Source organism: Aquarana catesbeiana, linkage group LG08, assembly GCF_042186555.1.
Source record: "Aquarana catesbeiana isolate 2022-GZ linkage group LG08, ASM4218655v1, whole genome shotgun sequence".
In the NCBI taxonomy this organism is placed as follows: Eukaryota; Metazoa; Chordata; class Amphibia; order Anura; family Ranidae; genus Aquarana; species Aquarana catesbeiana.
The window spans coordinates 261,991,214-262,014,387 of NC_133331.1; the positions used below are offsets into that span (position 1 = coordinate 261,991,214).

A 23,174-nucleotide genomic window follows, 5' to 3' on the forward strand; every position below is an offset into this window, starting at 1 on the left:
CTCTGCAAGACCCGTGAGTGCCTCCAGTTTTGGATCTCTGCAAGATCGTGAATGTCTCTGGTTTATATGGATTTCTTTGTTGGTAAGCACCTGGGCATTTACTTCAAGCATTGGGTGCTGTGGCTATCCTTGGAAGTATAGAGTAGTATATTTAGTATCAGCATGATGATGGCAGGGGGTGGCGTCTACCAATAGGTAGGTGCTAGTATGGGTTTTTTTGTTACTATTGACAGTCAGTACAGGCAAATTTAGGCAGGCCTATGCTGCAAGCTAGGCCTGTCTGTTTTGATCTGGGGGCTGGAAGTGGTCAAAGTAGCAGTGGGTGTGGACACCTGTGCTCTAGTTGTGGAGCGCCTCCCCTGCTTCCAGAGAGAAGATTCTGGAAGAGGGGCTGAGCCTGGAACTGGAGTGGCAGGCAGCTCATGTGGGAGCCCTGGCCAATCTCCAATTGGTATTGGCAGGGGGCATGCCTCCTATATAAGCTGAAGTGATATGCCACTGGGAGGGGAAGTCGGCTGAGTGAAGTGAGGAATGGAAAGCTAGGCAGCAGCAGGAGGACACCCCCATCTGGGAGGGGCTGTGCCGACTGCAGAAGGAGGCCCAGGGAGAGCTGTGAGGGAACTTTGCCTCTATACGGTCATTGGCAGTGTCTCTGCAACCACACGGTTGGTGGTAGAGAACTCCTGGAGCAGAAGGGCAGGTGAAGCTGTCGGAACGCATGGTCCGGTCAAGTTCCTTTTCAAGGACTCAGGGCAGTGGAAGGTCGGTGAGTGTTACCACAGTGGAGGGCTGGATGTGCCAGGAAGTCTGTGAGGGAACTTTGCTAATGACCGTGTAGAAGCAGAGTCTTCATCATATACACGGTGGATGATGGGGTATTCCTGGATAAGAGAAGAGACTGTGTCAAATCGATGTGGCCTGAGGGCACAGTATTTGCAAGTTGGGTTGGCTGGGAACAGTAGTCCACCACCTAAAGTAATGTTTTTAAACTACTAGGCCTCCGGGGAGAGGTTCTTCAGGCCTAGTAGCAGCGAGCAAACAGAGCTGGTTTAGGGCCTTGTTCAGAGTGAGCCCTTATTCCCTAAAAGAAGAAGATGTGACATACTTTAATTCAATAACTGTAAGTTTGTGCAGGAGGAAACCAGTGGTGTAAGAGGAAACAAAATTGTGCAGGAGGAGAGTTCTAAGAAAACCTGCGGAGGTTGAGCAGAGGAGGAGTAACAGTCTGCATGGAGATGCAGGAGGAGATTTGTTAATGCACATCCAATCTTCTGGCTCTAACGTTGTGTCTAAATCTTAAATATGATGGCAATGGTAAATACTATGGGCATCCCATATTCCAAATCCCTATTATAGTTGTACCCCCCAAACCAGCAAAGGACCGTTCATTGTCTCTGTAAGTGATTTTAGAAGTCTAAAAATAAAGAAAACATCCGCGCTGAATATAAACACTGATATAACATTAGATGAGCAAAACCCTACAAATCAGGAACAAAACAAGTGTATAAAGGATGAATCAATATTGACAAAAAAGCAGCCGCTAAAAGTGGGATACACACACTCAGTAAACAAAAACAAAAAAAAAAAGAGCAGCGCTGTGATAGTGATTACCTTAAGGTTACCCTATAGGTAAACAGATATATAAAGTGAAAATACCTATTTAAGTGTTAATAAATTATATTAAATATGTGAATAAGGGATTGATCACATGAAGATTAGTCCCAAAATCAGTAAGCGAAAAAACAGTCCAGATATAAGTCCCAACAGAAGAAATGGACTGATGAGGGGAGATAGGATAACAATCCCGATTGCCAAATGAAGTACAGTTGGATAAATGAGACCTTCACCGCACCAATGTGACAAACTGATAAAATTGTGCGCTTACCAGAAGGCAAGCTAATATAAGCTTGCGACCTTAACCCGGTCGGGGCCTTTGTAGATGAAACGGCACCGCACCCCTTCAGCTTATGGATGAGTATACTGTCAGTCAGGTCCCAGGGAACATTCATATGAGGAGGTACCCCTCCAGTTATACTCGGTTCTCACAGGGGGTATGTGAAGGAAAGAAAGGGCAACATAGTGTAATCCTGCTTAGGTTTATTAAAAGGTAGATAAAAATTGCACTTACATTTAGTAGGTCATATAAAAACAAAAGTTAGCCGGCCAGCTAAAAAGCGAACACCCGTCCGAGACGGAATCTGCAGCATGTCAGCACGTCAGCACGCCCGACGTACGTTTCGTCACACTCTGACGTCGTCTGGGGCGTGCCCCAGACGACGTCAGAGTGTGACGAAACGTACGTCGGGCGTGCTGACGTGCTGCAGATTCCGTCTCGGACGGGTGTTCGCTTTTTAGCTGGCCGGCTAACTTTTGTTTTTATATGACCTACTAAATGTAAGTGCAATTTTTATCTACCTTTTAATAAACCTAAGCAGGATTACACTATGTTGCCCTTTCTTTCCTTCACATACCCCCTGTGAGAACCGAGTATAACTGGAGGGGTACCTCCTCATATGAATGTTCCCTGGGACCTGACTGACAGTATACTCATCCATAAGCTGAAGGGGTGCGGTGCCGTTTCATCTACAAAGGCCCCGACCGGGTTAAGGTCGCAAGCTTATATTAGCTTGCCTTCTGGTAAGCGCACAATTTTATCAGTTTGTCACATTGGTGCGGTGAAGGTCTCATTTATCCAACTGTACTTCATTTGGCAATCGGGATTGTTATCCTATCTCCCCTCATCAGTCCATTTCTTCTGTTGGGACTTATATCTGGACTGTTTTTTCGCTTACTGATTTTGGGACTAATCTTCATGTGATCAATCCCTTATTCACATATTTGATATAATTTATTAACACTTAAATAGGTATTTTCACTTTATATATCTGTTTACCTATAGGGTAACCTTAAGGTAATCACTATCACAGCGCTGCTCTTTTTTTTTTTTTTTTTTTTTGTTTTTGATTTTAGAAGTCTGGCAGTGGAGTGAATTGGTGGATAGTTTGTTACTAGTGACAACTACATCGCTACACCTATTCTGACAGCACTGAGCTACTGGAGGAGTTTCACAGCAGACACAGAAGGAAATCACTGTCCCTATCAAACTTGTAGGATGCCACATGCCAGATCTTGATACCAAATACCAACTGCATGGCCCCACCTTGGCTTTTTACCTACCTTACATAACACCTAGCTTTTATGAAAACACATACCAATGGCAATTATGTGTGTGTAATAAAAAAAGACAAACACAGGTGTGAATTTCATAATATGTAATTTTATTGAACACACGTCTGGCTTTTTTGGGCAGGAACAGAGCAGATGGTTGCGGATGTCAGCAGACGTGTCCGCTGACCTTTGTCGCTCCATAGAAGAGACTGCAGGGTCCGATCAGGTACACCTAAAAAACTGACAGCTGGACCTGATCAGACAGCCAGTGTGAAAGGGCCCTTAAAGCTGAAGTTTATTTTTTTATTTTTTATTTTTTTTGCTGTACAGCAACAGGGACATAACTTACCCCTAGTGAAGTGTGTCCTATGTTTGGCTGGCTGCTGCCTAGTGTAGAAATCTTCTCCCCACCACGGCTGGGTCCTCCCCACATCTCTGATCTTCCAGCGTTAACATCAGCCGCTGTGAGTATGATAAAGTTGAGCTGCTCACCAACCCTTGCGCCCACCTCCTTCATTCATAGAATTCATACTACTCATTAACAGAGTGCTTTGCATTCTTAGAAAGAGGATGGGCTGGCAAATGACAGCATTCCACCTCCTCCATTCATGAACACTTCGCTTTTTGGGGAAGAATGCAATGAGTTCTATGAATGGAGGGAGCTGGCAGAAGGAGGGGGAGCCGTGCAACTTTATCACACTTGCAGTGGCTGATGTTTTTCCCCACAGCGCCAGACGACTAACGCAGTGATATACACTTCATTAGAGGTAAGTTAAAGAATATTTTACCCCAACATTTTATTTTCCTGATATATGCCTGCTCTACCATGTAATTGTATGAAAAAAGTACTGTTCTCTTTGTATTGCTTCCTTTGTGTGAAATTCCTGGTGTTCCTGCCTGCCGCTCTGCTTTCCTTTTAAAAACTGACCACACCAAGCAGGAGTGCACAACCCCCCTGCCTTGTTCAGTTTTCTGGCTGTGCTGGAACCTAATCTGCTCTTCTCCAATGATCAGACTTGTCTTGACTCCCCCCCCCCCCCCCCAATTGCAGCTATGACAGCTTCAACTCTTCTGGGAAGGCTGTCCACAAGGTTTAGGAGTGTGTCTATGGGAATGTTTGACCATTCTTCCAGAAGCGCATTTGTGAGGTCAGGCACTGATGTAGGACAAGAAGGCCTGGCTCTCAGTCTTCACTCTAATTCATCCTAAAGGTGTTCTATCAACTCAATAATGAATCCTATGGACTAAGACTGGGATGCCATTCAAGCTCATGTGCATATAAAGACAGGTGTCCCGATACTTTTGACAATGTGGACAGCTTCCCCATCCTTCCCAACATTTTGAGATGGGAATGAGGAACACCTACTAGCAAATGTATGTAGGCAGAAGACACGTCCCCTGTCACACCCTCTTAAAGGAGAATTAACCAAAAAAAGTTGAATTAAAACCACAAGGGCTTTTTTTTTTTTACCACTACTATTCTTTTATATTGGCTTTTAAAATTTAAAAATGCAGCAATTTAGAAATTGGAGGAAAGAGTTAGCACTGGGTAACACTTTTTGAAAGATAAAAAGTGCATTTTATTTACAACTATATAGATGAGATCAAAAGGAGGGACAAATGAGGGGGAAAGAGGGACAGAGGGACATTGCTCCAAATCAGGGACAGTTGGGAGCTATGGTGTATATGGAAGTTTTATATTTGTGTGTGTTTTTTTCTATGTTGGTTAAGCTAAGCTTTTTCAACTAGTCTTTTTTCAAATAGAGTAACTATGTGATCACTATAAAAAAAAGAAGAAAAAAGAAATTTATAATGTTATTTATATATATCCACAAATGTTTTGTCTTTCATTTCTTATTTAACCTCTTATGGACCACCCCACACTGATATACTGTGGCAAGGTGGCCCTCCTGTGCGAAATCACATACCTGTACTTGATTTTGTGCACTGGGTCTGGGGCGCACGCCATCGACCCGATGTCCGCCGGGACCCACCGACCTTTCTCCGGAGAGGCAGAACAGCGGTCTGCCTATGTAAACGAGGCAGACCGCTGTTCTATCAGAGGGGAAGATGGAGATCTTGTGTTTCTGCTAAGCAAAAACACAGATCTCTGCCCTCACCCCCCCAGTCAAAGAACACCCCCCTCCCAAACAGTTAGAAATTGCTCCCTAGGAGCACATTTAACCCTTTGATTGCCCCCAATGTTAACCCCTTCCCTGCCAGTGTCATTAGTGCAGTGCTCGTTTTTTTTTTTTTAGCACTGATCACTGTATTAGTGTCACTGGTCCCCAAAATGTGTAATTTAGGTGTCAAATTTGACCACCGCAGTCCCGCTAAAAATTGCTGCTCGCTACCATTACTAATAAAAAAATAAAAAAATAAAAATTCCATAAATATATCCCATAGTTCTTAGACGCTATAATTTTTGCGCAAACCAATCAATATACGCTGGAATTGGGATGTTTATTTACCAAAAATATGTAACAGAATACATATTGGCCTAAATTGATGAATAAATTATATTTTTTACATTTTTTTTTTTTATTGGATGTGCTTTATAGCAAAAAGCTCAAAATATTGTTTTATTTTTCAAAATTGTCTGCGTTTTTATTGTTTGCTCTATAAACAAAAAAGACCAAGCTGATCAAATACCACCAAAATAAAGCTCTATTTGTGGGGAAAAAAGGACATCAATTTTATTTTGATACAGCGTCGCACAACCGCGCAATTGTCAGTTTGGGACGCAGTGCCGAATTGCAAAATATGGCCTGATCGTGAAGGGGCGTAAACCTTCAGGGACTGAAGTGGTTAAACTGAATGGGTTCTTTTAGAAGGTGAGTGTTCACATATACAGTATTTAAGTCCCTGGTGCTACATAGAACAAAAAATAACGAAACTTCAGCTTTAAAATTGGGATGTGCAGACACAAAATATTAATAAAGCAATGCTCACACTGTTCTGTAATGACATCTATCAGGCACAGGAAAAAAGATATAAGAGGCTATGTTTGTAAAGGGTGTTTGGTATACAAGAATGTAATAAAAGAGTAAGTTATCCTAGAAAATCCAACCTTACGCCCAGTTCACACCTCTAGATTGGCGTTTTAGGTGCTGTACCTTTGAACTTTAAATAGCACACTTATCAATTCAATTGCTTCACAGATGTAGCTAGCAGTATTTGTTAACACATTTAAAATGCACATGTGTGAACGGGGCCTTCAAGTTCACATCTACTGACATTATCTGACTATAGTTTACAATATTATTTAAAACTTATTATTCTTCTTATATAGGTTGAACTTCCATTATAAAGCTGATGCATGCCATAAAAATGCATAGGTAACAGGTGTTCTTAGTATTGAATAGGTACTCTGACATTGTTTGCTGGTAGTGGTTGCTGCGGTTCTGCTGGATTTCCATAAGTAGCAGCAGTCATGGGAACACCAAGATTCACGGCAAACACACCATCATTCCGTATCACGAGTTGCTTAAAAAGAGGAAAAAAAAAACATGAGCATGATGTTTTTTAAAGTCCATGTATAGTGTTTTCTGCACATTTTCTATGACATATTACAGACATCATAGCATATACGAAGTGGACCTGTAATATCAAAACTACTGTACTTACCCTGTTTCCCCGAAAATGAGCCCTACACTAAAAATAAGACCTAGTGTGATTTTTGGGGATGGCTGCAATACAAGCTCTACCCTGAAAATAAGCCCTAGTAAAGTCTCTGCAAAAATATATTTTGTAAAAAAGATTGTATAATGTCCACTGTGTTTCCTTTTGTAACTTTATTGTGGAAAATACTTTACTTTATTTACAGCACCGCTGGGTTCTCACGTAACCTGCGGGAGATCTTTTCTTCTCCTACCGGCTGATGTCTGCAGCCCCTCCCTCTGCAGTACATGGAGCGGGGCTGACGTCAGCGGGGATCCCGGCCCCTCCCTCTGCAGTAAATGGAGCGGGGCTGACGTCAGTGGGGATCTCGGCCCTCCCTCTGCAGTACATGGAGCGGGGCTGACGTCAGCGGGGATCTCGGCCCCTGTTCACAGGTATATGTACACAGTGCTGTACACAGGTATATGTAGTAAATCTGCTAGATAAAGTAGTTTAGAGGCAAGAGGGTATAGGCACACGTAGAGAAGAGAGAAGACTGGCCAGTCATTATGGGCATTGAATTAAGTAAGGGAATGAAGGGTGAGAGACCCTCAAAAATGCCCAGCGCAAGAGGAGCGCTATATATGAACCGAAGGTGCGGTTCTGCCTATACTGAGCCCCTAGATTAATGGTTAGAGTGGACATGGATCCACAATGGGTAACTGGGTTACCAAGGTCCACAGGGACCAAGAATCATGCAAAGTAAACAGCTAGAGAAACAGCTATCTATGTGAGCAGGATGGATCAAGGGTGACATTAACACTAGACAGAAAAGGGACATTTTCATGTTAAGTTGTGGGATGAATTTGGAGTCAGGCACTACAACTAGTAAAAATCAGAAACAGAGAAATGAGAGGTAAAACAGAATACTTTATATGTTGTCAGAGAGAGAAGATGGGATGAGTACTCTGGCTGCCCATCTGATCATAGAAGCTAGATATAAAAGGTATCTGAACATAATAAGGAATGCAGAATTTAGGCAGGAAAATATTAATGAGAGTTAAAAGAAAGTGAGAGAATGATATGCATGTGTTGTGTACAAATGGGAAAAAGTAAACGATTTTAGAGAGATATTGGTGTGTGTGTGTGTGCGAATGCTGGGACCTTTAGTTCTATTGCTTGTGTGTGTCATGTACGCAGATGTGACCCCCTCCTTTGTGCTCTCCTGAAAGAAATGTGGCTGAGATGAGAGGTCAGTGATAAGCTGGAAGGACACCATGCCAATTCCAGTTTTTTAGACAAAACATGTGCCGGGTTAACGAATCTAATGGTAAACAATGTGATCACTATTATTTTGAATCTGTTTTCTAAACATGGTAAAATGAAGGTTACATTTAACTGTGTATTACACAAATTGAATATCCTTTGATAGTGGAAACAGTGCATTTAAAAAAGGGAAATTAAGTAAAATTAAGTAATAATGAGTATTCATTTCTAATATGAGTTTAACAATTATATAGATTTTGAAGAATATAAGAAACCGCGCTACATGAACTTAAATAATAGAAGGTAAATGCACATCAAACTAATAAGTCCATCAAGAGAAAATGATGTCGATAATTGTCCAACAGCAGATCACCATGGGATACAGATCTTCATCCCCAGCAATAGTGACATCACACTCAGTTCACCATGGAAAGTAATGTTAGAGATAGGACAGTCCTCCACCTTTAAAACAACTGCCTCTTACCAGCTCCCTTGATCTCTGGTCAGGAGATCAAATGCGCCTTTTGGCTTATAACCCAGCCACAGTCTCAGATAGGGATGGGTGAAAGGTCAAATCAGCTCCTCCTATTGTCCTAAAAGCCCATACACAACTTAAATGTTGCAGTCAAAAGAAATGATTTAGACATTTGGGTCATTTCTGTTATCGTGGTGACACGGGTGGTCCATTACCCAGTTTATTGGTAAATAAACTTCTCTCATATATTTAGTTTTGGTTCCTCACATTCAGTCTGCCACTAGGACAAGACAAAGAAAGGATAATGCTGATTGTGGATGTTTACAGGTTATAGAGATCTCTCTCTCCCATCTCTATAACCTGTAAAAAGGCTGGAGGTTCATTTGGCAGTTGGAATTGACAAGGGTAGGACATATCCTTGGAGGACTGCTCTTTCTAACAATTATTTTTCTTTCAAATAACGGATAGTCTATTTTTTTGTTTAATCTGCAGACTATTTTTTTTCCTGCCCAAACGAGACAGCTCATGGCTGTCAGAGTTGGACTTTGCTATGTTTGAAACATCCACAATCAGCATTATCCTTTCTTTGTCTTGTCCTAGTGGCAGACTGAATGTGAGGAACCAAAACTAAATATATGAGAGAAGTTTATTTACCAATAAACTGGGTAATGGACCACCCGTGTCACCACGATAACAGAAATGACCCAAATGTCTAAATCATTTCTTTTGACTGCAACATTTAAGTTGTGTATGGGCTTTTAGGACAATAGGAGGAGCTGATTTGACCTTTCACCCATCCCTATCTGAGACTGTGGCTGGGTTATAAGCCAAAAGGCGCATTTGATCTCCTGACCAGAGATCAAGGGAGCTGGTAAGAGGCAGTTGTTTTAAAGGTGGAGGACTGTCCTATCTCTAACACTACTTTCCATGGTGAACTGAGTGTGATGTCACTATTGCTGGGGATGAAGATCTGTATCCCATGGTGATCTGCTGTTGGACAATTATCGACATCATTTTCTCTTGATGGACTTATTAGTTTGATGTGCATTTACCTTCTATTATTTAAGTTCATGTAGCGCGGTTTCTTATATTCTTCAACATTTACATTGTGGGTATCTCGCATTTTTGTGACCGCAGCTTATTATTCAACCTAAAGTTTATACATCAGATCAATTTATGTATGTCATATTATACTTTTTCTGACAGCGCTGTATTCTTTTATATTTTGCACAATTATATAGATTTATTGAAACTGGTTTAGACAACCTTTGGTTGGAAATGAAATCCAGGTTATTGGGGAAATTTGTAAAAATGGGATTAGTTTAGATTAAGATAACAATTTTGTAATTTTACATTTATACAATAAGCCCTTAGTGAGAGAAAAAAAAGATTAAGATGAGGTTGTTATTTTGAATAAAGCTGTCATAATATTTAACAAAGCCAAGATGGATGGGATACATAAGAAGTTCTACAAAAATTATATTGTAAGGTTTTTGATGATAACTTGATGTGCGGTCCATGATGTGAGAGTAATAATAAATAAAATTTAAATAAACAGACCCATCACATCAAGTCCACACACCCTGTTAGGATAGATGCCACCTGCAGCCAGTTGTTTTATAGTTTTTGATGCTTTCTGGTCCATCATACAGATTGTTGATCCTTTTGTTTTATTTATTTTTATTTTTGAAATCCAAAGCAGAATGTGTGGATTGTGAAATGATGTGCCCATTTTTCTTGTAAGGACAGTGGTATAAGCAGAAGAATATTTTGGATTTATGGGCATCTCTGCATGACCGCAGGGTATTGTTATCATTTATTATAATATTGCCAGGAAGAAGTTGTCTTTTGAAACATGAAACTGGAGTTCTTATACAAATAGCATGATAGAAAACAAGCCATTGTAATATATTTATGGAAGCTGGACCCAGTAATGAAGGGTTCACCCCGATATATCAGAGCTGTAGCTTTTATGCAAAGGTGCTATTAGACAAAGTTAGTTATTGTTTTGGTCAATGGTCCGACATTCTGCGCAGCAAATATACAGATAACTAAATGTTTGTCTAATGAAAGGTTTAAAATATGAGTTTGTTTATGTACAAATCTAACAATGAAAAATGCGTACATTTGAATCCAGCCACCTTATTGCCTCTATTGGAGGAGGCTGGAGACAAAGGAAGACACGTGTGTTAAATTGATGACGTAGGAATCAGCTGCTGTGAGCCCAGTGCAGGACACACTCCCTGAAGACCCAGATATTTAATTTTTTGTAGATTTGAGTATGCAGTTTATCACCCAGAAGGATACTCTGTATTCAAAGTCATTGGATCCCTTTTCCCCAGCTCAAGAAACAGAGCTCCATGTTTTAGCAAAGCCTGTGAGCTATAAAAAGAGTGTATATTTATATAGTAAGTCGAGATATAGAGAGCTTTTGGTTCCATTTAAAGGGCCAGAAGTTTGTTTTTACTTCGGCAGGTAAACCAACCAAGCATGCCAAGTTAATTTGATCGGCTGTTTTCAGCCTTCCAGGTTCTTGCAGAGGTAGCCATATTAACTTTCACACATGGAAGCAGACCAGGCGACTAAGGATGCTGCATTTACAGCCCCGGACACTTGATGGGTCTGTGCAACTCACAGATTCCACCCTAGTTCTGGCCCAGTATAGCTGGGATTAATAATTCAACTTTAAGGACCCCAGAACGAGAAGAACAAGTGGTCCACAGGGGGCAACTTCTTATGAAACAGAACTTTGGAAAAGGTGATCATTTATGTCTGCCAGCCACTCTTTTCCCTCCAGCTTGACACATGGACCGTGTCATCAGTCACAAGAAGTTATGGCTGCCTTAGTAAATGAGCATGGGATAGAGCCAGGGTTCTCCACAGTTGTTTTTATAACATACCACTTCTTGTTTTACCTGTTACCAAAGGTGTTACCAAAAGCTGAACATCCCTTCCAGAGATTACAAAAAGATATATCCAGATGCCCAAGTTAGGATCTTACGAGTATGCATTTTGTCTGTATGGACATGTTTCTTGGATGTCCAGTGGCAAATGCTACTGCAAAGGCCACAGTAAAAAGTGTTATCAGAAGTAGTTTGTAAGTACGGAGTGCCAGAAAGTACAGAGAGTAACAGAGGAAATCATTTTTTATAGGAGAGTCCTTACTAGAAGTTTTGAGGTTTTATTTTTACACCCCCTACTGTCTACAATGTAGTGGACAAAGTAGAGTAAGAAACTAGAAAACTTTTGCCTGAACGTTTTCTTATATTTTATCAAGACCTTAAGGGGGATGTTGGACTGTCTCCCTATGGGATTTGGTTTGGGAGTGTGTTACTCACTTGCTTATATTTTGTCTCAGCAGCTGAAGTCCTCCATTCGGATCTCACAGAGAATGTTGCTGATCTTTTAAGGTTTTTTGACAAACTCATTTATGTGTTTTCTCCCCAATTCCAGATCCTAAAAGTTTGGAAGGATCTAAAACTAAAGCCAGGTGACTTGTGGATTGTTAAGAGACATTTATATATAAGGAAAAGTTTGGAGACTCAATACAGCATCTATTTCATGTACAGTTTTTGCAAAACGTGAAGAAAAAGTCACCTGGATCCACACCAGACACTGCAAAAATGACTAAATTAAAGAAATCTCTGTGTTTGATTTGTTTCCCTCTTGTGATCACAGTGTAGGGTACTTTTTGATTAAATTACTTTAATTGTAAGGGATATATATATTTGAAAAGTAGTTTAGCCATGTTGAAGTCATAATTTGTCTTTTGTATGTCTTCCATTTTATGTAGAATTGTCTGTGTTCACATATGCTGATAAGTCAGCATGCTCACAATTAAGCTAGAAGGCCATTCTGGCCACAGGAGTGTACAGCCAGTTCTCTGAAAATATGTCTTATCAATCATTTGTTTTTCACAATGAAAAGTCATTTTGTAATGAAAAAGTTGCTCAGATATTATTTTCTCCACAATGGAGTTTTTTTTGCCTCTTAGGTGGAGGTAGTCCTGGCCAAAGTGTGTGGAGGTTCCAGGTTAAAGGTGATAGCAGGTATGGTTAGTGATCAAAATATTGATCAAAAGAGGGGAGACTGTAATGGAAATTTGTAAGTTCTGTATATAATTGTATTGTATTTTGTATGTATTGCACACTGCCCTCACTGTGCACACAGCACTAATAATGTTTTCAGTACATGTTTACATTCTTTCGAGTCCTGATTAGAATTAGCCTGCCTATGTAACGCCCCTTGTTACCATAAATGTACAATTGTAATATTAATGTGATACCTACGTAATCATGTGCATAAAAACCTTCAATTGCGTCATAATAAAGCAGAACAGTTATTTGGAAAGATGCTGAGCGTATCTTTTGTGTCTGTTCCCTACTGCAGTAGTTATTATTAATTTGGAACCACTAATCAATATGAGGATAGGAGTTGCCTATCATCAATTTAACCGAGTCACTCCCTCTGCAGTACATGGAGCGGGGCTGACGTCAGCGTGGATCTCGGCCCTCCCTCTGCAGTACATGGAGCAGGGCTGACGTCAGCGGGGATCTCGGCCCCTCCCTCTGCAGTATTCCGAGCAGGGAAGAAGAGCTCCGGCAGGTCACGTGAGCGTCCAGCGGAGCTATAAATAAGGTATTTTCCACAATAAAGTTACACAAGGAGCCACACTGCACATTATATAATCTTTTTACAGAACAGATTACATAATGTTACAATGACTTTAACCAAGGTTTGGGATTACAGAATTTCATAATGCTGACTCCTGAGCTGACAGGGGGGGAGGGGGGCAGAGAGAAGACAGGAAGTTTTTTCCTTGTCAAAAGAAGTTTATTGAGTATACAATGTTATAAAGATACATAAAGTAAGTTTACAAGGATCTATAAAGTAAGCTCATTGTTTTACAGTAGGGTTTATATAGGCAAATATCATGAAATTTCAAATATTAAACATTGGGTTCACGTAAACCTAAATTAAAGATATATATCATTTCCTTAGTTACTTTTGTAGGTATTTAAATGATTTATACCTACTATACATATTGTTTACAAGTAGAGTGTATATAGGTTAAATAAATTCTGATAATGAGCTTTAATCATAAGGTGGAGAAAAGGAAAGAGAAAGAAGAAAAAGGGTTGAAAGGTAGAGGTATGGTCCACAAGGTTGTCCCGCTCGTCAGTTTATTATTCTTTTTAGTTCTCTTTGAAGCCTTAGAATGGGTGTCTCTGTAAGTCATTTAATCTGTTACCATGGCAACAGGACAGAGTCATTGAAGTTTGACAGGAACTGTTGTTTTATCCAAGGATGCCAAAGTTTTTCAAATTTTGGAATTTGATTTTGATCGATGGCTACCATCTTAGCATGGGACATTGTATTATTCATTCTGTGAATTGTTTCTGCCAGTACCAATGTAGGAGATTTCCATGCCTTGGCCACTGTTTGTTTTGCAGCCGTTATTAGTTGGATCATAAGTTTGAATTGAGAGAGTGTTAACCATTCCGGTTTTAGATTAAGTAAAGTTAAATATGGATCTGGTCGTATTATTTTTTTAAATATTTTAGATGCAATCACGAAGACTTCCTTCCAGAAGGTTTGGATTACTGGGCACGTCCACCATATGTGTAAATATGTGCCTATTTCTGGGCATCCTCGAAAACAAAGAGCTGAGGTATTAGGTGAATATTTTGCCACTCTAGCGGGTACAAGGTACCAGCGAGTTAGGACTTTATAATTTGTCTCCAGTGCTAAGATGTTGGGTGAAGATGACTTAGATGTGAGCCATATGTTAGACCAGTCCGTGTCTTCTAAAGTTCGTCCCAGGTCCTCCTCCCACCTCTGAACGTAAGAGGGTCTATTAAGATTTGCTACTCCATATAATTGATTATAAAGTGATGAAATTGTACCTTTAGCAAATGGATCTTTTGTACAGATTGATTCAAAAATGGATAATTGGGATAATGGTGTATCCCCCTTTAGGAATGGTGTATAGAAATTTTTGATTTGGAGATATCTAAATATCTCAGAGTTTGGTAGATCATATTTTTCTCTAAGTGATGGGAATGAAAGGAATGATTTAGATGCTATGAAGTCATTTAGTGTCTGAATGCCTGATGTTGTCCAAGCTTTAAAAGAATTTGGGTAGATCCATGCTGGATAAAAGGCCGGATTTCTGATAAAAGAAAGGAGAGGATTGTGTGGAGATTGTAACTGATATTTGGTTTTTAGTTTATCCCAGAGAGATAAGAAGTGTTTAGTTATGGGATTATGAATTTTAAAGCGGTCTTTAGGATCAAGCCATAATAAATTTGATATTAATAGAGGGTCATTTTCTGAAGCCTCTATAAATACCCATAAAGGGATTTCCTGTTTTGCATGGTATTTGGACAGACTGGCCAAATGTGCTGCTCTGTAGTAGTTAGTAAAATTAGGGTATCCCAGGCCTCCTTTATTTTTGGGAAGATGTAGTGTGTGTATAGGTATACGTGGTTTAGAAGAGCCCCGTATAAACGAAGTTGCTCTTTTTTGTACTATTCTCAAAAAATAGGAAGGAATTGGAATAGGGAGGACTCTGAATAGATAAAGCAATTTGGGTAGAATAGTCATTTTGATTGCATTAATCTTCCCTATCCAGGATAAAGGAAATTGCGACCATTGTTTTATTAGATTTGTGATCTGTCTTAATACAGGAGGATAATTGGTTGAGAATAAGTCAGAATGAGATGCTGTTAAATGAATTCCAAGATATGGGATTGATTTTTCTGCCCATGTGAATGGGAGTGCAGCCCTAGCCGGGATCAATTCCATGTTTGTGAGTGAAATATTAAGCACTAGGCATTTCTTAGGATTAATCATAAGGCCGGATAGGGCTGCAAATCCATCAAGAACTGGTATTAAGTTAGGACCAGAGACCTGTGGTGATGATAGAAAAAGTAATATGTCGTCTGCAAATATACATAATTTGTGTGTAATACCTCCTACTTCAATGCCAGTTATAGTTTGGTTTGTTCTGATGTATTGGGCCATGGGTTCGAGTATAAGGGCAAATAATAAGGGAGATAATGGGCAACCCTGTCGGGTACCTCTTTCGATATTAAAGGCTTCAGATTTGTATCCAGCATATTTTATATAGGCTTTGGGTTTATTATATAATGCTTTGATCCATGTTAAAAAGTGGGGTCCAAAACCCCATTTTTGTAATGAATATTGCATATATTGCCAGGATACTGTGTCAAATGCCCTCTTAATATCGAGAGATAGAAAACATAAAGGGATTTTCCGTTTTTTAGCAATATGTGCCAATAACACTGCCCTGCATATATTATCGCCTGCCTGTCTATTTGGCATGAAGCCTACTTGATCTCTATGTATTAATTTTCCTATAATGCTATTGAGGCGTTTTGCTATTATTTTTGCTAATAATTTAATATCGAGGTTTAACAGAGAGATAGGCCGATAATTCACACAGGAAGTATCATCAGAAAGGGGTTTTGGGATCATACAAACAATTGCCATTAGTGTTTCTTGCCGAAAAGAATGTCCATCTAGAAGTTTGTTAAAAGTTTCAGTGAGAATGGGAGAGAGTATTTCTGAGAATGTTTTATAGTATAAAGCCGAGTAGCCGTCTGGGCCTGGTCTTTTGTTAAGTTTTAGGTCTTTTATGGCGTTAGCAACTTCATCTATAGTTATAGGCTCATCCAAACTGCTTTTTTGATTCTGAGATAACTCGGGTAAGGTTATTTTTGAGAAGAAGGATTCAGCCTCTGTAGGATTAAATTCATTGTTTGTCTTGTATAAAGTTGCGAGATGTGAGTGAAATTTATGGACTATTTTAACTGGATTACAAGTGTAAACATTTTTTGATAATTTCAAACGTATTGGTTTGAAAGATTTGTTAGTTGAATTTAATGCCCGAGCCAAATATGTACCTGGTTTGTTTGTATTCATGTAGAAATTGTGTTTGGAGCGTTTGAGGGATTTATCAACTGACTCAGTGAGAAATAGATCGTATTCCAATCTAGATTTTTCCAGATGAGATTTTGTACTCTGAGATGGATTATCTTGAAATGATATGTAGGCTGCATTAAAATTGAGTTCTAGTTTTTTTGCTAGATTTTTGCGTTCCCGTTTAAATAGTGCCATTTGTCTTTGTATTGTACCACGCAAGACAGGCTTATGAGCTTCCCACAGTGTTATTGGGGAGATGTCTGTTGTATTATTAATTGATATGTATTCCTTTAAAGCTTGTTCAATGGCCATCTGATGTAGTGGGTGTTTGAGCATTATATCCGGTAAGTACCACGTTGGGTCATGCGCTTTTGGTATGGCTGAGGCTATAGTAGTGTATACTGCATTATGGTCAGACCACGGAATCTGAATTATATCTGATGCAATAATTTCAGGTATCATTCCTATTGTTAGAAAAATATGATCTATTCTGGTGAAAGTTTGATGAGGGTGCGAGAAATAAGTGAATTTCTTTTTCATTGGGTTACTTTCTCTCCATGAATCCAGCAGATTGTATTTGGAAAGAAGTTGAGAAAAAGGTAATCTAGAGGTTATTTTGGATGGTGTAAAAGGTGATTTATCTAGAAATGGGAGGAGGACCTGGTTCGAATCCCCGCACATTATCACTGTTCCTATTTTGTGTGTATTAATCACTTGTAATATATGTGAGAGGAATGGTGTAGGTTGTTTGTTAGGAGCGTAGTAGGAAATCACTGTGATTGCTGTATCCATTATATAACCCATGAGTATCAGGTATCTACCTTCTGGGTCTTTAATTTCTGATGATAAGGTGAATGGTGTGGATCGGTGAAATGCAATTAGAGTTCCCCTTTGCTTGGTACAGGCAGAAGCCGTGTAAATTTGTTGATAAAAAGGAGAAATATATTTTGGAGTAGAATCTTTGGTGAAGTGTGTTTCTTGGAGGCATACTATGTGAGCCTTCTTGTTATGGAAAGTACGGAAGGCTTTGGTCCTTTTCTGAGGGACATTTATTCCCTGAACATTCAGGGAAAGTATATTCAGTGGTGCCATGGCAATAGATCAAATAGTTTTGACTTACTTTTTGTTATGCAGAGCTGACTGCGCAGATCAACCTGTGTGGACTGAAGAGATGAATAGATAGAAAAGAAACCAGTGAATTCTGGAGTAAAGAGTAAACAAAAAACATATGAGATTAGATGATACATTGTATAAATTATTTTTTGCAAGTAATCACAATTTACCCGTGAAAGAGAATAAATATCTCTCTCAGGGGAATAAGTGCCTTCGTCACACTCCCACATAATATGGTTGGGAGAATGAGGAGGGCTAATGGGGGAACACGGATCTTCCGCTTACAGGAGAGAAGTGCTATGTCAAAAGACATCAAAATGATGTTTCATTAATTGGAGTGCAGAATATAGTTTTTGTTGAAATTATTTATTCCAGGGTGGTTGTATATGGTTAGTCTTGCCCTAGGCTAAATAATTCAGTTAGAAAGGTACTGTTAATAACTTTGGTATTGATGAAGATAGTTTGAATTATTTTGGGATTTTAACCCTTTTAGAGTAAACAATTACATATTTTATTCATATGTAACTGTTTAGATATGTTAACTCATAAAATTGAGGTTGTATTGCTTCAGATTAAAATAAACAAAAACATAATTCTAGGAACTATTACAAGGTAATAATATATTTGTTTTAAGAAAAGAAAGAAAAAGCTTCCATTACTTCTGGATTATTGAACATATTTGTCCTAAAAAGTAATAAATCTATTGTTATTACCTGATAATATATAACTGAACAAGAATTTCCTTATTTCACTTATATATTCTAAGGCTATATGAATCAGAAGTAATAAGAAATATAATTGGAATGTAATGATCCCACACAGTGTGTGACTATCAGAATGCAGTTACATTCAGTTATAAATATAGGTTTTTTTATAGAGAACCATCTCTTAGTATAATAAATGAAGAGATATCAGGAATTAGGATGTCAGTCCATTGAATCTTCTTGGTCCATGGATGATGTGGCATAACGGCCTCTTTTGTGAGAATGATGATTCCCATTTTGTTCTGAAATTTTCTGGGTGCTGCCTGAAGGTGAAGATGATGTAATTCTTCTGCGTGTGGGAGAGTTGCTGCTTGTGGGTTCTGTCAGATTTAATTTTAAAAGGGTTTGTTGTAGTTCATCTGCTGATCTGCTTCTGTAAATTGTACCTTGGTAGTTAAATCTGACTGAAAAGGGGAAGCCCCATTGATACATAATGTTGTGGCGTTGCAGTTCCATTAGTTGGGGTTTCATGGATCGTCTTTTAGTAATAGTAAGTTGGGATAGGTCAGCAAAAATTTGATAATTGTGTCCTTGAAAATTAAGTTCCTTTTTTTCTCTTGCAGCAATTAGTATTTGTTCTTTCGTTCTGTAATAATGAAATTTTGTGATTATATCACGTGGGGGTCCATCTTTCTTTTTGGCTGTGAGGGCTCTGTGTACTCTGTCCAGTTCTAAACGTTCAATAGGGATATCTGGCTTTAGTTCTTGTAATAGAGCAGTAATAGTAGATTGCAGGTCTGTCACAGTTTCAGGTATTCCCCTTATGCGCAAGTTTGAACGTCTGGCTCTATTTTCGTAATCTTCGAGCTTAGTTTGAAGTATTAAATTCTCTTCTTTTAATTGTTCCAATTCTGTTATATTTTCTTGGGTTGTAATTTCAATTTCATCCATTTTTATTTCTAAGGCTGCGGTGCGGTTTCCCAGCTCTCTTATTTCTTTGGTTAGGCTTTTTGTTATTTGGTCTGAGGTTTGTTTTAAAGCCTTATGAAGCATCTTTTCAAATTGTAATAATATTACTGGGGATACTGAGGAGGCTTGTGGAGAAGTTTGTGAGAGGATTTGTTCTGTATCTGACTCAAATGGAGAGTCTTGCTGTGACATTTTCTGTCTGTGAGAGCGCCCTGATGCTGTATCTTGTGAGGTGACTGGAGCTGCTTCAGCTGCAGTGAGTGCCTGTGAGCTCTTTGTGAGGTGATTTTTATTTCTGCCACGGTTTCCTCCCAGTACCATATTTCCTGCCCAAACTTTCACAGTTTGTTCCCTGGGGCAAAAAGGTTCAAATGGATACCTTTTGAGCCTGCAGGCTCCGCTTTGTCCTTCTCTTCTCTCCTCAGCGGTGTGGAGCTCTAACAATGCATGTCTGCTCTGCTAGGCTCCGCCTCCTGCCCCCTTGACAGGAAGTTTTTTAAAAACATTTAATTTTTTTATGTCTCCTATGTAGTATAAAAGTGAGCAACAACTGTTGAGCTGGCTTAGCTTAATATTATCTGCAAACACAGCCAAATGGAAGTGCACTGTATCAACACTCCATGGTGATGGACCAATCCCCCCCTGGCGCACTCACCCCTCCACGGATACCTCAGCTTCTCCTCCTGGCCCAACCCGATCCGTCTTCATTGGACAGGAGGAGAAACCGGAAGACGATAGCGAATATTAATATGCTATTGTCACAGCTCACAAGTGGGTGGGTTCAATGCTATGTGCCGGAGCCCAAACCGAATCCCCATCCCTCTGTTTTTAGCGGAGTGGACTGGATTGGATGCAGGCGGGTGTAAACGGACACATGTACATTTACATCATTCTCTCAATAGAGAACAATGGGTGGTCCGATTGGGCCCGCCTGAAAAATGGACAGGCAGACCTGATCTGTGTGCTTGTGTAAAAGGGGCCTAAGGCCTTATTCACACAGGTCATACAAAGCGTACCTTTATAGGGATGCACAGGAGTTCCGTGCATCTCTGTAAAGGCAGTCCCAATGATGTCATTTGGGATGTAGCACCTGCATGAACAAAGCCGTTGCTCCCAATTTCACATCCATGTAGGTCCCCATGCATGTCCCTGAGCTCACACTGTCTGACATCCGTGTGGGTGAGGGTACATGACCCCGAATGCAGATTGGGAACAGCAGCTATGCCTGTGCAGCCATTGCATCCCAATTGACATAAATGGGACTGCCTGTACAGGGATGCACGGAACACCTGTGCATCCCTGTGCAGGTAAACATGGCCCCCCCCAGGGGTTGTGTCCAAGATGGCGATGTTAGCAGCTGCTTCCTGCTCGAGCTCCGCTGGGCTTTTACCCAGATCCTGACGGCGCCTTACCCTAAAAACTGACCCTGCAACACCTGGATGAGGCGCAGATCATCAGGGGCGTCTGCTGCTAAGGGAAGAAGGCTCAGTTTCCCAACAATCGCGGAGGTGCCGCCATCTCTCCCCTCTGCCCACGTGGAGACCCGTGCCAAATGTGGATGAGATTTGTGCAACTCTGACGCCCTTCCCCATTTTTTTTTTTTTTTGAGACATCCACCCCAGGGGCCTAACAAACTCCTCCATCTGTTGAGGCATGCGCCCCGGACAGAGGCCTCTGCAGAGACTGGTGGGGCACGCATTCGTGCATGCTGTGGGGCCCCCACTCAGCTCCTATATCCTTGAGCCACATTCCCTCTGACTCTATGCCTTTTTGCACCTGAGCACCCTGCAAAAAACCAAGGGGATCACAGTGGCAATCCTTGGAGAACATGGGGAGGGATGCCCGAGGGGCACTGTTGCACCTGTTGTGCCACGTTACAAGAATGTGCCCCTGACAGTGTCAGGAGAATCGAACCATTCTGACTTTCTTACACTTACTAAGAGTTGAAACAGTGATATCCACCATGTTGAACTTCATGCCTTGGATCATACAATATTTCTTGACAACCGGGGGGAATGCTGGGAAATACTTCTCTCCCCTGGATTGAATCGGGCTTTCCGCCGGCTCACTTATTGGCCCAGCCGAAGCCACGGATCGGTGAACTTATACGCTCATTTGAACCCCCCAGATTGGTTCTCGGAGGGGTCAACCTAGCCACTTACACAGGCCCCCCACTAGGTGGCCAGCGTGCCGATACAGGTTAAGGGTTGAAGACCCTCCTCGGTTTTTAGGGGGATGGGTGGGAGTTGTGCCCCTACGGGGGCTGATCTATTTATACGTTTAGAGACTGTGTTTAGTTTTGTAGAGTTTCACTTAGACGTTAAGATACTTGATGTTTCAGCATTGCAACGCCTTCAATTGTGCTCATCCAGGGTCTGGAGGCTCGATTCAGAGGCCATAATGTGTCATGATCCTATTCCCCCTATTGACCACAGATCCTATGTCCTTGCTTAACACCTTATCATGGAACACCAGGGGAATGAACAACTCACCCACTAAACAATCCCTGGTGTTCCAATTTATGCCTGGGTGGGCTACCATTACCACTCCACTCACTCTAGCTTTGCCAGGGGAGTCAGTATACTGGTGCTCAAGACTAGGAATGAGCTGAACACCCCCCCCCCCCCCGGTTCGGTTTGCACCAGAACATCCGAACATGCAAAAGAGTTTGTTCGACATGAATGTGAAAAATCAAGAGTGCTAATCTTAAAGGTTTGTTTACAAGTTTTTGCCCTAAAAGTGTTTGGGGACCCGGGTCCTGCCCCAGGGGACATGTATCAATGCAAAAAAAAGTTTTAAAAGTAGCCATTTTTTTCAGGAGCAGTAATTTTAAGAATGCTTAAAGTAAAACAATAAAAATGAAATATTCCTTTAAATATCATGCCTGGGGGGTGTCTATAGCAGGGTTTCTCAACTCCAGTCCTCAAGGCGCCCCAACAGGTCATGTTTTCAGGCTTACCATTATTTTGTACAGGTGATTTGATCAGTTTCACTGCCTTAGTAATTACCACAGCTGTTTCATCTGAGGGAAATCCTGAAAACATGACCTGTTGGGGCGCCTTGAGGGCTGGAGTTGAGAAACACTGGTCTATAGTATGCCTGTAAAGTGGCACAGTTTTCCCGTGTTTAGAACAATACCACAGCAAAATGACATTTCTAAAGGAAAAAAAGTCATTTAAAACTGCTTGCAGCTGTAATGTATTGTCGGGTCCCTGGCAATATACATGAAAATCATTGAGAAAAATGGCATGGGTCCGCCCCCAGCCCATTACAAGGCTCTTTGGGTCTGGTATGGATATTAAAGGGAACCCAAATTTAAAAAAAAATGGTGTGGGGGGGCCCCCAGGAACTATATACTCTGAACAGAAGTATATATACACTATACGACCTGCTCTATACACTCTGCAGAAAATTGGGCCTTAGGTGTTGGTGGTGCCAGAACACTGTAACCCCTCACAGTTACGCTTGCTGGGTGCAGGAACGGGCCCTGCTATGAAATATTAGATAAAAAATATTGTTGGAAGCTAGCATCATCAAGATTGAGGTGAAATAGGATAGTCACTCAGCATAAGCAGTCTTCAAGGGATCCCACATCCATAGAAAAATCAATCAGTTACATCAGCATCAGGTGCTTGATAGCTGCTGCTGATCCAAGACTGATTCATTTTTATGAATGTGAGCCTATCAACAGAGTCTGTGGACAGGCGCACTCTATGGTCCATTACAAACCCTCCAGCAGCACTGAATGTGTGTTCAGAAAGAACGCTGGATGCAGGACAGGCCAGTAGCTCAATTGCATATTGATCAAGTTCTGGCCAGTGGTCCATCCTCAAGACCCAGTAACCCAGTGGATGGTCTGTTGGAAAGGTCTCCAAGTCTGCTTTTGCCCCAAGATATTCCTGCCCCATGTAATGCAGACATTGGAGATGGTT

General features: G+C 40.6%; 1 protein-coding gene across 2 annotated transcripts in view; it reads right to left on the bottom strand.

The window, feature by feature from the left end:
* Positions 1 to 3,257: 3,257 nt before the first annotated feature.
* Positions 3,258 to 23,174, bottom strand: part of LOC141106388 (membrane-spanning 4-domains subfamily A member 4A-like) — a 56,720-nt gene continuing 36,803 nt past the window's right edge. For both annotated transcript variants that reach the window (XM_073597134.1, XM_073597133.1), the window contains one exon: positions 3,258 to 6,654. In XM_073597134.1, the coding sequence (XP_073453235.1) occupies positions 6,520 to 6,654 (135 nt within the window). In that variant the 3' untranslated portion in view covers positions 3,258 to 6,519. The remainder of the gene's footprint in view (positions 6,655 to 23,174) is intronic.